We start from the raw sequence: 16,678 nt of genomic DNA on the forward strand, positions 1-16,678 counted from the left end.
ATTTATTCTGTAATCACATTTAATCTCACACCTCATCGTATTGTAATTTGCACGGAGCACTATCGGGTATTCACCAATGTCATCATCGCCGCGCGCGGTGTTATCGGCGTTACCATCGGATGTGTCGCGTCGCGGATGTTTTCGTAAAATCTCACGTTTCAAAAATTCATTTATGGCTTTCAGTTCGTACGACCCCTCGGGAATCGTAATTTTTGCGTCGTCTTTGTCAAAATAAAATTTATTGTTCGAAACGTTTACATTCGGTATCGTGTGATAAGTCTCTAAAATTGTTAGACCAAGCTCGTAGTCATCGTCGTTCAAATCTCTGGCTGGAAAGTAGTTTGCCGCGAGACGCTTTCCCGCTAACGTAAGCGTCAGCGACATGATGGAAAAGCGTTCAACGAATACTGAAACGTTGCGGCATTTTGTCAGACTTAATAATAATTCATACGCATCGACCGTTTGGAGAAACCACAAACACAGCTGTCCGTAGACGCTCTGATCGGACGTTCGTCTGATAGGACGTTCGATTGTACTCTATCATAACATTGTCTTCGAAATATCGTACCAGTTCCTTCGGCGGTCGAAGATTACCGAAACTGTTGAAATATATAACACGATCGTTTCTCTTTGCGTACGCTACCCAATGAGTGCCGGGACCCATCGTGTCATCCAGATTTACGATACCGCTCTCTTTTCGACGCGCGCCGCTAATCGGTAATGCGTCACGCATGAAAACGCCTCTGAAGTATGGTACGCCCATACGCTTCGCCAGTTGATCCAATTGTACGTTGGTAGTTACACCCGTAGGTATTTTTATTGTCTCTTTGACGTTTTTTTTTCTTTTTTTCTTTTTTCGCTGTTACACCTCGTCCGCCTTTGTACGGAGCGAAATATAGTCCCCGTCCGTATTTGTACGGAGCAAGATACAATTCCTGTCCGCACGTTTCGACGTTGCGCGATTGTGACGTTGTAGTTCCTCGAGCTGACGTTGTATGGCTTTCTTGTCGTTTTACCGCCTTCGCCACGTTGGCCGCTCCGCCAATCACCATGGAACCGAGCGCGCCCAACATTGGCAGAATCGGTAATATGCCGCCTCGTTTCGCCGTTGGAAGTATTCGCTTTTTCCTTGTTTTCGCTTTCATACCCATGCCGATCTTGGTCTTGGCTTTCATCGCTGCCCAAACAGCTGTAGCGGCAACTTTTTCGCCCAAATTCGAATCTCTCGCAATGACGCGTCCTAGGGCTTTATCAGCGAGTATCTTATCCGCCGCGTGTCTGTCGGTGAGATCGTTGCTATGAGAATACGCAATGTCGTGTTCACGGCACGCCGCGTCTAGTGGATTTATGCCCGTTTCACCTCTGGCTAATCGCTTTTTCAGCCGAGTGCTCGGACCGCAAAACTGATAGCCGGGAATATGTAACTCGAAAGGAAGCGCACTTATCACTCGATTGAGCAGTCCTCCAACGCAGCCTTTGTTCGTTGCTGCTGACATATGTTACAATCCTTTATCTTCGGTGCGGGGCCGTCTATATGCGTGCGTTGCCACGATTGATTATAATGCTCGACGCAGCGACGATAGATTTGAACCTCCAAATCCGCCTTTATATGCTCCGGAAGTTTGTCCCACACGTGGTCGATATAATCGCCACATATGCGTAACAATATGATCTTCGATATATATTGCAACTGTTCAGCGCGCAAATCCCAAATATCAAATAGATGCGATAGCGCAAGATACATTTTTGCTACTGAGCGAATCGCGGTTTCGCGCGCCTATAAATATAGGCGTTTAATCAAAGCCTAGATAACGCAGTGTGAACATGAAATTCGTGCGGCACCCGCAGACGATACACGTCGTGAACTATGACGAGAAAGTGCAAATGATGGGAGACATCGCGACGAAGCGCTAGCATGGTGAAATATTACCGAGTACTATACGCGCGATTATTTGCGATCCATCGAATTGCGGTAAAACCAACGTTCTCATAAGTTTGCTCGAGAATCCGCACGGTGTACGTTTCGAGAACGTGTACGTGTATTCGAAATCATTGCAACAACCAAAATATCGATATCTCGAAACTTTGTTGGCATCGATCGACGAAATCTATTTTACGTTTTCCAACAACAGTGACGTCATTTACCGAGCGAGGCACGTCTCAATTCGATTTTCGTCTTCGACGACATTGCATGTGATAAGCAAGATATGATGAGAGAATATTTCTCGATGGGTCGCCACTCGAACGTCGACTGCTTCTATCTCTGTCAGACGTATGCGAAGATACCTAAACATCTGATACGCGACAATGCGAACTTGCTGATCTTATTTAAACTGGATGGTACCAACTTGAAACATGTTTACAATGATCATGTGAATACTGACATGTCGTATGATGAATTCTGTGCGTTATGCCGCGATTGTTGGCGACGCGAGTATGGATTCCTAGTGATAGACAAAGATAGTCCGTTTGTCAACGGGCAGAAAAGAATTTAACACGTTCGCGGTACCATAATGTGGTTAGTCGATGTTGATATGTCAATTAGGCAACATGAATAACATCAAAGATCGCGAGAAAATAGCAAAACAGATTGCGAAAACGAGCGATTCGATTCGCAAAAAATATCGCGCTTTGAAAACTGGTAAAATAGATGAAGATGTAGCGTTGGAGAGACGCTTCAAACCCATCGTCGAACCTCTAAAACAGATTGTCGAGGAAACACTATCACATCTAATTAAAAAAAATGCCAATGTTGCAAAGGATATCAGTATTAAGAAAAAAAAGAAACGTGAAAACAGCGATGATGACGATGACGATGGCGATGACGATACTATTACTGTTAACAGAGATTCGTATTGAACGGATGTTGGATGGTTGAAATTATCGCCGCAATCTAAAAAGCGTACAAAACAATTGAATACCGCGTCAGATTCATTCACGTTCGATTCTACATCGATAGAACCATTAAAAGAACTACCGAAAATATCGCTATTTGTGCGAAATCAAAATATTTTTGAAACAAAAGACGTTAGTGAACCGTCACTTGAAACAACCATCAAACAGAATTTGCAAACGCATGGAAGTCGTGAGACGCTTCATGGTCAGCTAGGACCATTGGGACGAAAGTATGTGGGCCTTTTTCTCGGTGACGATATAGATAAAGCGATCGATAATGTGTACGGTACCTATTTCGACAAAAGTGGTATAATGCTCGGTGACAAAAAGTTTGACGTTGACAAAAATGACTCCATAATCATAGACAATGTGAGATACAATGATACACCAGGATTATACGAATTGATCTTCAAGAGACTTCCCGATGAAGCTATATTTACCGAAGATGACAAACAAACGTATAAAAGTATACTATTAACAACGAATGCTCATAGACGTGGTCACAGCGCCCATAATCCCATCATGGGCAACAAGGGATACAAGTACATTAATATCATCGCTCCACTCGTATCTACATATAAAAGAAGCAGTAAAAAGGGTGCAGGCATGAATAATATATCATCCACCATGAAGTTAAATGATAACAAGATCGATTACGTGTATTGGGACGATCCCAACGAACTGGTGGATCGACTTCGATTACTCGACGCTTCGCACCGAGCTAGTCACAACGCTCACGACAACGAGATGCTGTCGATCATCGAGGAACTTCGCGAAGCCGGCATTATTATACATTAAATCGCGTGTCAACCAAACGAGCCAGTCGATTGAGGAAGAAAACTTTAATTGTAATATATCTTATTTACACGCATTAATATCAAACATCGTCGAAACATGAGATCGTCAAAATCCGATGAACGTGAAAAAAATATTAACTCCGTAAGGCGACGACTCGTCGAGGAATTGCACGCTCCAGCCAGAAGAAATTTTCCACGAAGACGTGTCATAATTCGAGGATACGACGATCTGTGGCAAGCTGATATCAAGATGCGCCCATATTCGAATTTCAACAGAGATCATCATTACATACTCACCGTTATCGATGCGTTGAGCAAATATGCCTGGGCCGTACCACTCAAGAGCAAGGTCGGAAGCGAGACGAGTAATGCTATCACCGAGATAATTCGAGAGAGCGGAAGATGCCCGAGAAATTTGCAAACGGATATGGGGAAGGAGTTTTACAACGCCGATATGCAGAAACTCTTGAAAAAACATAGCGTTAATCATTATTCCACGTATTTGATATTGAAGGCATCGATCGTCGAACGGTTTAATCGCACACTTAAAAACGACATGTGGAAGATGTTTACACTTAATGGTACTTACAAATGGGTCGACGCGCTGTCGCGTCTCGTGTTAGATTACAACGCGCACAAACATCGTACTATTGGCATGCGACCCATTAACGTAACTCCCGCACTAAAAAACTCTTGGATACGATGTACAGCGCGATAAAGATCGCAGATCCAGCAAAATTCAAAGTAGGCGAATCGGTACGCGTGAGCAAGTACAAGATAGTTTTCGAAAAAGGTTACACGCCAAATTGGACCACCGAAGTGTTTAAGATCGTTAAAGTGCAGCGTACTAATCCCGTAACCTATCTACTCGAAGACTATCGCGGAGAATTCGTTGCTGGAGCGTTCTACGAGCACGAGTTGCATCGCGTGACTCATCCGGACGTGTATCTCGTGGAGAAAGTACTGCGTAGAAAAGGAGATAAGGTTTACGTCAAGTGGCTAGGATTCAATGGGTCACATAATTCTTGGATACACAAAAATAATGTGATTTAATTCATTTATTGTAAACAAATATAAAAATATTTATATAAAAAATTTTTAATTCATTCATTTTATTGTAAAAACAAATAAAAAAATATTTATATAAAAATATATACAATAAGTCTTATTTTTTCTTCCATTACATTTTCGTAAAGAAACTATACAGAGGGACTAACTACGATGAACTTAAGATAATATATAAAATGCATAAAATTACGGAAAATACGTACATATGTACATATAAACTACAAATACATATAAACTATAAGAAATACATATGTATATGCATACGTACATATGTGCATAAACTACAAGTATGTATATACATACGTACATACGTACATATGTATATGCATACATACATATATACGTACGTACATTACATACTGTACATATGTACATACGTACATATGTACATACGTATATATAAACTATAAGAAATACATGCATATGTACATATATATGTATAAAACTATATAAAAACAAAAATACATGTATATTACAAAGATATTCGCCAATGTCCCCATGGTAACATTTCCGTCGAATCCGGTATGATGTATTGTTTGTCATCGTATGAATTCAGAGCAATTTTTGACTCGGATACCGTATACTTGGTGTAACTTGGATCTTATACATGACTGGCGACGAGTCATTTCGATCTTTTCATTCAAACACCGTATATAATCATCGAACGTTTGTTCGCGCTACGACGTTATTCTTTACATCTTTCGCCTTTTTGATGTCCTTTTTACCATCCACTCTCATCACGTACATTTCCGCTCTGAGTCCGACAAATTCCGTCATAATCGCACCGTTATTTTCGTCCTTCATTAGGCCGGGTACTTTTTTATTCACGAGAGACATATCATATGCGTAGTCCGTCGGATAATTGCTCGTATCGAATCTAGCGATATCGCGTTTCATCGTCTCGTACACATCATCGCACTCAATGTGATATACAAGACTGTCTGTGTCGGTGTACATGATTTTACATTTGTCGCGATACAACGGTAATATATATTCGTGGTGAAATTCGTACAAGTAGATTTTTGATATATCGAGTATACACATACCCACATAAATCGGCTTGTTGAATTTTACCTGTTGAGTTTATGCAGTTCGACGGCGATTAAATTTTCCGCAAAGACGCTGTGGAAATTTGGTTTCGCGATCATTGCCTCTGCACCGTATCGTCCGTTCCATTTCGTTATCAATTTTACATCCACGTGATTCTGTACATTTTCCATCATTTTACCGAATACTGCGTTGTTCATTAATTTGTATAAATTTTTTTCGAAATCGTTTTTTCGCACACATTCTGAGCTGTGTATTAAGTTCGATGTAATCGCGGAGCCAGGTGAATTGAGCGAATTGTAGTACGCAATGTATCTTTGCGATACGAAGATTGTGGCGCGTACATTGCTGCAGGTTACGATAGTGGATGACATATCGCTTTTTGTCATATAGCGTCGCGAGAAGTTTATTCTGCCGCGTGCCGGGTAGTTTATCGTGCGTCGGACAGAAAGGTAAGTCAGTGTGTCGGTCGTGCAGATGATGCGGATACTCGAGATCGACCTCGAGAATATAACCCGTAGGCGAATCCGGAGCGATCGTGCTCGCGTCAAACTTCGCGATGTCTTCAACTCATCGAAATTTGGCATAGGGCAGCGGTTGACACATCGCCCATCCGTATAAATTGTTTACGTCGTAGTACATCAAATACGACGACGGTTTCGACGGGTCGTACGAACGCATGTACTTGTTATTGGCCTGCGTGTATCTGTTGGAACATTGACTGAGGCTGCCGCGTATACCGCGCTCGATAAACATAACCATATTGATGTCGGTGAGCAACTCAAATTTTATACGCATATGTTTCAGCATGGCGTCCCACGTGAAACCTGGCAATGAGCGGGATCGAGACTGTAACTTTTAATACTTTTAATACTTTTTAATACAACTTTCACGGAAATTTTCAAAAACGTCAGCCAATAACTAGACATCAGTCTTCAAATATAGATCGCTATATTCGCCTAAGGTTTCAATAGAGAACCGCTGCCAGATGTTCACGGCGTGCGCGTAATCATTCTCCGACACTGTGTTACCGGTCAACGAGCTATAAAATGATTCGCGCGATGGTAGGCGCGTGTCCTGCAGCTTGTCCGCGCGATCCACGTATTCATAAGGAAAGACACCTGCGTCAACAAATTAAAATCTTCGTTCGATAACGTGGAAAATTTGGAATGTAAAATTTTCAATTTCTCTCTACTTAAAAAAGATATCAATTTATCGAGACTGGTACTCAAAATTTGTACGAATCGTAATTGTACACAATTTTGCGAATCTGATCTATCTTTGACATGTTTAGTGAATGAAATGTATTTTTCCTTTGTTATCGGCAGCACGTCAATTTTGCCTTCGTACGCCGTAGCTATTTCTGCGATAACAAAGTGCGCGTCATAACCGGATAAATTGTGAAAGACTACAGGAATGCAATATGATTTTTTTATAGTTTAGATTGCAATTCGAATGTGCGAGTCCGCGGTAACGACCGATAAGGTGGCAATGATCACGTACCCGCGTGTCGTCCGACGCAAATGATTTCTCACAAATGTGACAACGCGTCGCGCTACGGTATGTCTTCCACTGATCTCTCGATAATGTTTCCATAGGGACATTCGCGGATAACAAAATTTTTATTTGATGCGTCAAATTTTCGAGTTGCCGAACGAACCATGCAACGCAATCTTCGCTGCGACGAAATTGATACGCCGATAACGCATCGTCGTACAAGCATCGCACATAATATCCTACGCTAAATACCTTGTGTTGCTGTTGATATGTGTACGACGTGTTTTCTCTTTCCGGCTCCATCCTTCGCAGTATGCACTCAAGATCTGCATACACGATGAATGGAAGTCATTCTTTGTTGAAGTAGTTCTTGAAGTCGAGCCACTTGTCGTCCTCTTCGGCAGTCGGATGGCGCAATCGTTCATCCGTTCACAATCCACCGTATGCGATTCCAATTTCTCGGATGAATTAGAATAATGTAAACATCTGCAAACGGAAAACATGATTTTTTAGTATTTTAAGCATTTAAATTAACAATTATAAAATATTTTACATATTTTATTTTACATATTTTGTTAAAAAATGTGCATACCGATCACAAAAGTATTTCTTGTGTTCTTTTTTACTCAGTTGCGAGCTCACAAGACAGGATAAGTTTTTGATGTACGCGAAGTGCCCATTATCGTCGCGCGGATCCTGCACGTACAACAAATTTGCATGTTTCTCCATCTTCTTTGTTGTCAGATGTATTGGGAGAATCTTCTTTTCCTTGATATCGTAGACGTTGATAGAGATTTCGTTGAGATGTTCGAACTTTTTAATTTGATTCAACGTCATCGGAAACGTAATGTCTTGGAGATTTAACACTGTCGTATAATGTGGATACGATGATTCCCGATTTGTATGCCTTTCGACCAGATGCAAGGTCGCGACCACTGACCATGCGAAACACGCATTGTCCATTGACTGCATGTTAATTACCGCTCTTTTTAACATAATTTCCCACGGTAACTCGATGTAACACCCTGCGTGCATGGGATTACATTTATTAACAACATTAATTGTTAAGTTTAATATACGTGATAGCGCCCATCCACTGTCGCGTTCTTGAAATTCTTCGAGCGATGCCAACGTAGGTTCGATGACGTGCTGCTCGTACCACTCATCCACATTTGACACTCGAAAGAGTTCACTATTTTTAATGTTTATACTTTTATTGGCGCGTTTATCGCCCGTCACAAACTCGCCGTTGAACGCGGTGTTCACTTTTACATTATCGCGTCTTTCTATAATGTCTCGCACTCGTTCGAGCACTACACCACCGGCATCTTCCAAAAATCGTCGCGGCTCGATATAGTTCACATTGATCATCGCACCAGTTAATATACGGCTTTCAAACGCCGTATATTGATTATCAATCTCGCGCCAAACGAAAGATCCATTGTCTCTACTGGTGCTCGCGTACCATTGTCTCTATTGGTACTCGCCACCAACGTGCACGAAACGTCTTTCTAATTGTACCTTTGCAGCGAGTCGTGCGATCCTCGCCACCACAGATTGTCTATTTGCAACGGTGAGTCGAGGACGCTTAACACGACTAAGTTCTTCGAGTTGTTCGATGCACTCGTCGCATTGTTGCAGCCACGCGAAATACTCCACCAAAGTAGCGACCTGGATTGTTCTAGCAGCTCGCGTTCCACTCGCTCGAGATGTTCCATTTTTTATACTACGTCCCACGAAGCACTTGCACTTGCACGTGATTTGTCCACAATATCGTCTTTTTTACACGGTGCAAATTGGGCACATGTTACATGACATTGTTATATATACGGACTGACTGCAATTGGAGCAAAATCGACCGTTTAACGCATCGAGAGTATTTATCTCATGCTTCCTAACGGCATACATTATTCCAATGTCAGTGTCCGTCAGACGAATTATGCATTCGGCACATACAATTAGAGCACCATCCGTCGAATAATAAAATTGTATTGTGCGATGTTTTCTATTACTATTCAGTACAAGGCGTTCCGAACGCGTAACAATTTTCTCTGCATAATCCGTTAGCTCCTCACTCTGATTACTTATGCAATCACTGTCATCAGATAAAGCGTGCTCATCATCTTCATCTTCAATATCAATGTCAATATTTCCAACATTCTCAATTTCTTCTTCTTCATCTCCCCACACGTCCATTATATTCGCGATGTCTTCCATGTCCATATTTATCACATTCAATCACATTCGCACCGTCAACTATTTTTTCACACAGTATCGCGATCGATATTCATTTATATTTCACACAGTATCGCGATCGATATTCGTTTCGAGACTTCTGAGATCTACTATGATTCCGTGTGCCCAAGGATCTACTATATATATCTATAATTTCATTGTCGCTTTGTCGAACTCGAAGCATGGTCATAGGTTTTCCGAGTCACAATTTTGACTTTTTGTAACAGCCCAAGTTTTCCCGTTTTTTTTTACCCCCAATTTTTTCTCCGATAAGAAGATTCGATAGAAAAGATTTGATGACTTTTTTTTAAAGACAGCATAACTTGAAAGTAACAGTTGGAATAATATCAATCGATATCCGGAAATAGTTTTTTTCAACATAAAAAGAAACTTGGTATTTATGATGGAATATTATTTATCGGTGTAACATCGATAAAAAATCGTATTCAGTTTTATAGTTTCCGTTCCGTGTCACTGTCAAAATTTATTTGACTCTTATGTGAAAACTTGGACTTGATCAAACAAGAACGAGCATGTTTCAAAATTTATTATTAGGAAAAAATTAAGAGAGAAGAAGTCCATTTACCGACTTATTTTTATTGAATAATGAATTTTTCGAGATTGTTCGAAATTAACTCGTTACAACATGTACATTTGTTTAGCAGCCGAATTATTGGCGCTTCTCTTACCATGCTGTGACACGTACAATTGTCAATGCTATTTTTTCTAAATCGGGACATCATTATAAATCTTTCGAATTTGTTTAGGTACATTATTTTCATTAAATAACGGATTTTTCGAGATTGTTCGAAATTAACTCGTTGCAACATGTACATTTATTTATAGCAGCTGGATTATTGGCGCTTCTCTTACTATGGTGCGACACGTACAATCGTCAATGATATTTTTTTCTATATCGGGACATCATTATAAATCTTTCGAATTTGTTTAGGTACATTATTTTCATTAAATAACGGATTTTTTGAGATTGTTCGAAACTAACACGTTGTAACACGTACATTTGTTTATTGCAGCCGGAGTATCGGCACTTTTCTTATCATGCTACGACACATACAGTCGTTAATGCTATTTTTTCTAAGTCGAGACATCATTATAAATCTTCCGAATCGCAATTTGTTTAGGTACATTATTTTCATTAAATAACGGATTTTTCGAGATTGTTCGAAATTAACTCGTTGCAATATGTAAATTTGTTTATAGCAGCCGGATTATTGATGCTTCTCTTACTATGCTGCGACACGTACAATCGTCAATGATATTTTTTCTATATCGGGACATCATTATAAATCTTTCGAATTTGTTTAGGTACATTATTTTTATTAAATAACGGATTTTTCGAGATTGTTCGAAATTAACTCGTTGCAACATGTATATTTGTTTATAGCAGCCGGATTATTGGCGCTTCTCTTAACATGCTGTGACACGTACAGTCGTCAATATTTTTTCTAAATCGAGACATCATTATAAATCTTCCAAATAGCAATTTGTTTAGGTACATAACAGTCGGAATATCGGCGCTTTTTTTTCCTTTTTTTTCCTACGTCAATTTCTACAAAAAATATCTTTTCTAGCAGCTCTTCCTAGACAAAAAAAGACTCCCCTCCCCCCTTCCCCTTCAAAAGTACATTCCAAAGGATCATCGACAAAGCATTCCCCCTTCCCCGTGCCTACCAGTTACCCCCTCTCCTTTACCCCCGCGTCCTCGAGTTACCCCGCACACCCGCACCCCGCTCGGAGCTCTTGGGTTAGAACCTAGTATCACTACTGAACAAAACGAGAAATATGGAAAACAATTAGTAACAAGTCTTAGCATTTTTAAATGTAATAAAAGTGAGTATTATATTTTTAAGCTAGCATATCTTTTTTATTAATTTTATTATTTTTTTTTATTAATTTGTTCCTGAATTTCCAGTAAGTAAAATAGCAGCAATCTGTTATTATTTGTATCTGTTTGTGTTCTGCTAACATAGCCTATCGATATGAACTAACAGCAAGTTGTTGATGTAAACTAACATTACTATTACTAAAAAATCTTGAAAAACAAAGTTTCTATTACTTCTTTTATTCCTTATTTAAAAAAATAATTTTTAATTGTTTTATTAATAAAAAAATTAATTATATTATGTACAGTATAAATAAATTATTAAATTTTTTTCAAAGATATGTACCATGGCTCTTGATTTATACATGCATCAATAATTATTTTACAGATTTACTGTATTTATTAATTAATTTTCTTGCCACGAAAATAGACGTTTTACACCAAGTGTATATATAAAAAATATATAAATAATAATGGCATATTTGAATTTTAATTATAGCAATTTCGATTATGTAGAGAACATTTAACAAATATTACATGCGAGTAACGAACACAATCTAATTTGGACGCAGTTTTGCAATTATATTCTATTTATTAACTATGCAGAATGTGCCTTCTCTAAATATATTATGCAGGTCTTGCTCGATTTCTGTACGGCTAATCCGACATCAAACTGCATTGCGCAGGTCCTGCTTGGTTTTCTATTTGCCGGCAGGTGTCACAACAGACTCTGTCTCTTTTCTATTAATAATTTAACCGATTATATTAGTAAAATCAGCAATCTATCATCAGAATATAATAATCATCAGAAATAATACAGATCTGCTCTGTTTCTTGTACCAGTCTGTCATTTAGTTTTGCTTGTAGATTCTGTTATATTTCTTTCAGCAATTTGTTAAGAGCAAAGTATATGTCTAATTCTATATCAATTCTGTTATTATAATAACATATGATTCTATTATAATATTTATATAAATTTTCCTCATAGGACCGCTAATAAAACATCCAAAGAGTGGTAGTTTCTAGAAAAAAATCGCACGTTCAAATTGAAAATTTTCTCCTTCATCTTTCTCTTTGTCAAGGGATCACCTCATTCACGTAAATAATCCTCAAATCTATTTCTCATGACGGGACAGATAGTCTCTTGCTCTTTTAAAAAACCTACTCGCAAACGTCGTTCGAAACGGTTTGTCATTAAGTTTTCGCTTATTATGATTCCACGCTTATTATGATTGTCACGTAAGAAAATTCCTTCACCGTCCGTGTTTTAGATACTCGACATTGTTGTGACAATATTCCACTAACCTCTTATCACCGTGCAAGAATTGTGCTCTGTAATTTATGACGGCTTCAACTGTTATTCATGGAACAAAATGAATTCTTTTTCCGATTACGTCTTGAATTGTAAACTAATGACAGATAATCTAAAAAAAGCTTGTTTTATTTTTAATTCGTTCAAATTTATCTTTCTATTTTTTCGTATAAATATTTATGCTGTTTATTTATATGATTAGATTGTTTTAAAGGTTAATCAGATTTTCTTTTAATATTAATAAGTATGAAAATTTAAAAAATATGAATGTACTTTCGTACGAGAAGATAATTCATGAGTTCCACATATTCTAATGTTTTCGCCGTCATTAATCCTGAAATTCCTGCATCAATTATTACAATTTTTGTCCTTCCTGTTTTTCCGGTGTATGCAGTTTTTATTTGCAGTTTTTTATTTGTTTTATCAAAGTTGTTATTAGTCAATCTAAACGTCCGGGAGACTACATCCTATATAGCATCTGAAATAATTGATCTATTAAATTGTAAATGAAGATACATATCTTTTGTTATATTTTATTATTCTAGTTTCATGGAATATTATAAAAATTCTATTAATGCAAAGAAATTACTATTTATTTGAAAATATTTTCAGAGCAATAGTATAAAATAAATAGTAAATAAATAATAAATATAAATAATACACTTAGTAATAAATAAATACACTTAGTCAATAAATAATAATAAATATTTTTTTCTTGCAAATATAACGCTAAAACATATTTCATATCAGTTATATTTTTTCTATTTTATATCAATTTACAAAATTAAAATTTATATTATCACAATGTATAATGTTTATACAAATGTTTACACGTAATAAGTGTGGTGATTGCCCCTGTCTTAAATATATTCGCCGATTGCAAATATTGTAAAATGGAGACTTATTTCAAGTTTTCCATGATTTGTTCATTATAAAAATAATTGTAGAAGATTTAGTTAGAGATACAAGTTTTTTGCGTAAGAGCAAACATAAAATTAATATAAATATGATTGCACAAGCATGAGTGCAAAATTTGGAACTAACATATTTAAAAATAATAGTAAAATAGCCATAAATAGAAAAATTTATTTCTATTAGATTAAGAAAGAAAAAAGAAAAAAATTTTATGCAAGACAAAATATATGTGATTCAGGAATAAATAAACTGGAATATAACATAATACAACAATATGAGTTCGTACGAGAACAACAACTATAAGCGAAAATAATTATCAATCCATGATAAATTATGTATTGTGATATACAGAGATGAAGATGTATTGTTTAAATTATAAATTGTTTTAAACTAAATTTTGCTTAACAATATATTCCCTTTTTTTATTCAATTTTACAAAACTAGAAAAATGTAGAATTAATAAAAAATATATATTGATATTTGTAATACATAATTTTAATAAAAATTTGTAATATAATTTTAATTAAAAAAATTAAAAACGTCATAAAAGGTTTATTAAAAAATCATTTTTTAATTATTTTTTTAAAGAATGTATGATTGCGTTAAAATTAATATTGATCAACATTATCAAATATTTTTATTATGTTTATCATTTTATCACATTTATCATATTTATTACATTATTGATTTTAAGTTTTAAATAACACTTTAATTAATATTATTTATCTTTCAAAGTCGTCTAGTCTATTCGTTTTGGTACGATTGACATCATATACAGTAAAATAATTGAGCAATCAAACGAGCTCGCTGATGATAAGCGAAGTTTAATCGTAATTTTACGAAACGTCTCGTTCGAAGATGACAAGTAGTATTATCTTACAAGTAGTAATGCTTAGTTTCATAACGAGTAAAAATTTAGAAAGGAAGAAAGTTCCTGTATTTTTATCTCCCCTTGATGCAACCTTTCCGGTTTCATATCGTTTCAGAATCTGTCTCATTCGAGTCTCATTCGAGACTCTTATATCTATGAATATTATCTTATAGCTATGAAGCAGAAAAAGAAAAAAAAAGAAAGAAATAATTACTTAGGTATATCATCTTGGATATATCACTTCGCTCACCCTCAGCAAACTCGTTTTATCGCTCAAATATATTACTTGTCTCGATGATTACAGATAAATGTTCAAAGCTTCTCAAACTCTTGAGCTTTTAATTTGTGCAGAAATTAAATAGATATTTTTATTATTATATTTGTATAATTATATATATTTTCTTTAATATACAAAAGAAAAAAAAAGTAAACTTACTTATCTAATTAATTTAGCCAATACTATATTGTAAAAGTATCCTTACACGGCTGTATTGTTCTATTATAGATTTTTAAACATCGGTGTATTGTTCGACTAGCCCGCTGTTTTCCTTATTAATATCGATACCTTTTCTAAAGTTTTTTCTGCTGCTGACACTGTAATATCTTTCACTGTAATATCATCTATAAAGCTGGCACTCTCTCTCACTATTAAAAAAAAATTCGGATCCATAACCATAATTTAGTGCTAATTTATTGCTGTAGTCCCGAATTTACTGCTCCTACCAATTTGCAGGAAATTAAATTTAAAAATGGGAGTGCTGATTTCCCGGGACTACTTCAGAAAATAAAAAATTGAACATTAAAAACAAAAAATAAATACATTAAATTTTTTTGCTAATTAATGGCTCGAAAGATATATCACTTTCGAATTTATTGCTCGTTGTTTAATAAAAATATATGATGCTGTTACTTTAAGTACAAAAGTAAAGTATATTGAACGAATTAGTTGCTGCTCTTATTTGTGCCCAAAAATATTTCTAGAATTAATTGCTCGCAAATATACCACTTTCGAATTTATTGCTTATTGTTTAACAAAAAGATGTGGGAGTGCTGGCTTGACATATAAGTACATTGAACGAATATGTTATTTCGCCTTTTGTATGAAGTTCATGGAACATTTATTGAATCAGCAAAATTTATTTGAGAAACTCCTTTAATATATGTATATTTTTCAATTAAATATAAAATTTACATCAACTCTATCAATTTATGTCGCAATTATGTGTATACATACATTCATCTAATTACATTATATCATAAACTGTCGTATGATATAAAAAATATAATCATACATCTTCAACATTTAATCCCATCACAAAATATTTTGAAGAAAATATAGAACAAAATATTTTGTAATTTTTTACTTATGATGACAGCTACGTATTATATACATATAAAAGATACATAAGCAATTAAAATATACGCTTTTCGAGCTTACTTTCTATCTCCACAAAATGAACAAAACGAGAAATATAATAGGAGAAAGCGGTAACAATTAATAACAAGTTTTTTATTTAGCCTTTTTAAATGCAATAATGAGTACCATATTTTTAAGCTGTATCTTTTTTTTTATTAATTTTCTATTTATTCTTGAATTTCTAGTAAATAAAATATTAGTAATCTGCTATTATCTGTATCTGTAGGTTTATTCTGCTGACAGCTTGTCGACATGAACTGATTGACATAAGCAGATTGTTGATAGAAACTAAGCAGATTCTATTGACATAACTGACGCTAGATTGTCAGCAGAAATAAAGTAGAATCTGCTTTGGCGGTCGATATAAACTGAACAAAACCTATTGATATGATCTGCCGACAGATGGAAAGCAAAAATCAAATGAATTTTGCTGCTTCATAAATATTTAGATTAAAACATTACTATTATCAAAAAACTTGAAAAATAAGGTTTCTATTACTTTTTTTATTTTTTTATTTAAAAAAAATAATTTTTAATTTTATTAATAGAAAAATTAATATCAGGAGACATGGTAGTGTCTCGGATGTCAAGTCAAGATCAACCGAGAACACTGCCATGTGACTTTACGCGAGTCGTCGAGGTTCGAGCATCTGAAATTATCGAATCTTAATAATCGGCTAAACCGATCAAGTTCTAAGTAGGCTTGATCGATAGCTTGAGTCCGATTTGCATAATAAAAGTATTTTTATTTTTCTGCTACGTGCCCTACAAGCAGAAATAT

General features: G+C 35.9%; 2 protein-coding genes across 2 annotated transcripts; one reads left to right on the top strand and one right to left on the bottom strand.

The window, feature by feature from the left end:
- The first annotated feature begins 2,803 nt into the window (after positions 1 to 2,803).
- On the top strand, positions 2,804 to 3,693 carry LOC148938082 (uncharacterized). The gene is made up of 2 exons (XM_089080624.1): positions 2,804 to 2,873; positions 2,960 to 3,693. The coding sequence occupies exons 1-2, from the start codon at positions 2,804 to 2,806 to the stop codon at positions 3,691 to 3,693; spliced, it is 804 nt and encodes a 267-aa protein (XP_088936750.1).
- Positions 3,694 to 5,417: 1,724 nt separating this feature from the next.
- LOC148938083 (uncharacterized) lies at positions 5,418 to 8,267 on the bottom strand. The gene is made up of 3 exons (XM_089080633.1): positions 7,897 to 8,267; positions 7,557 to 7,790; positions 5,418 to 5,514 (listed from the first exon to the last, which is right to left on the bottom strand). Exons 1-3 carry the CDS (start codon positions 8,265 to 8,267, stop codon positions 5,418 to 5,420), a joined length of 702 nt encoding a protein of 233 aa, XP_088936759.1.
- Between the last annotated feature and the right edge of the window lie 8,411 nt (positions 8,268 to 16,678).

The sequence above is a fragment of the Pogonomyrmex barbatus genome, unplaced genomic scaffold, assembly GCF_055798465.1.
Source record: "Pogonomyrmex barbatus isolate J1 unplaced genomic scaffold, ASM5579846v1 scaffold1, whole genome shotgun sequence".
Taxonomy (NCBI): Eukaryota; Metazoa; Arthropoda; class Insecta; order Hymenoptera; family Formicidae; genus Pogonomyrmex; species Pogonomyrmex barbatus.

Bases quoted from the DNA above. Each gene is read 5' to 3' on its own strand.
- LOC148938082 (XM_089080624.1), top strand. From the start codon at position 2,804: ATGACGATGACGATGGCGATGACGATACTATTACTGTTAACAGAGATT. The intron at 2,874-2,959 runs GTTGAAATTATC...CTACATCGATAG, and splicing joins TATTGAACGGATGTTGGATG to AACCATTAAAAGAACTACCG.
- LOC148938083 (XM_089080633.1), bottom strand. From the start codon at position 8,267: ATGGACAATGCGTGTTTCGCATGGTCAGTGGTCGCGACCTTGCATCTG. The intron at 7,791-7,896 runs GTATGCACATTT...TTCCGTTTGCAG, and splicing joins AAGAAATACTTTTGTGATCG to ATGTTTACATTATTCTAATT. The intron at 5,515-7,556 runs GTATTTAGCGTA...TGTCGGACTCAG, and splicing joins CATATCAACAGCAACACAAG to AGCGGAAATGTACGTGATGA.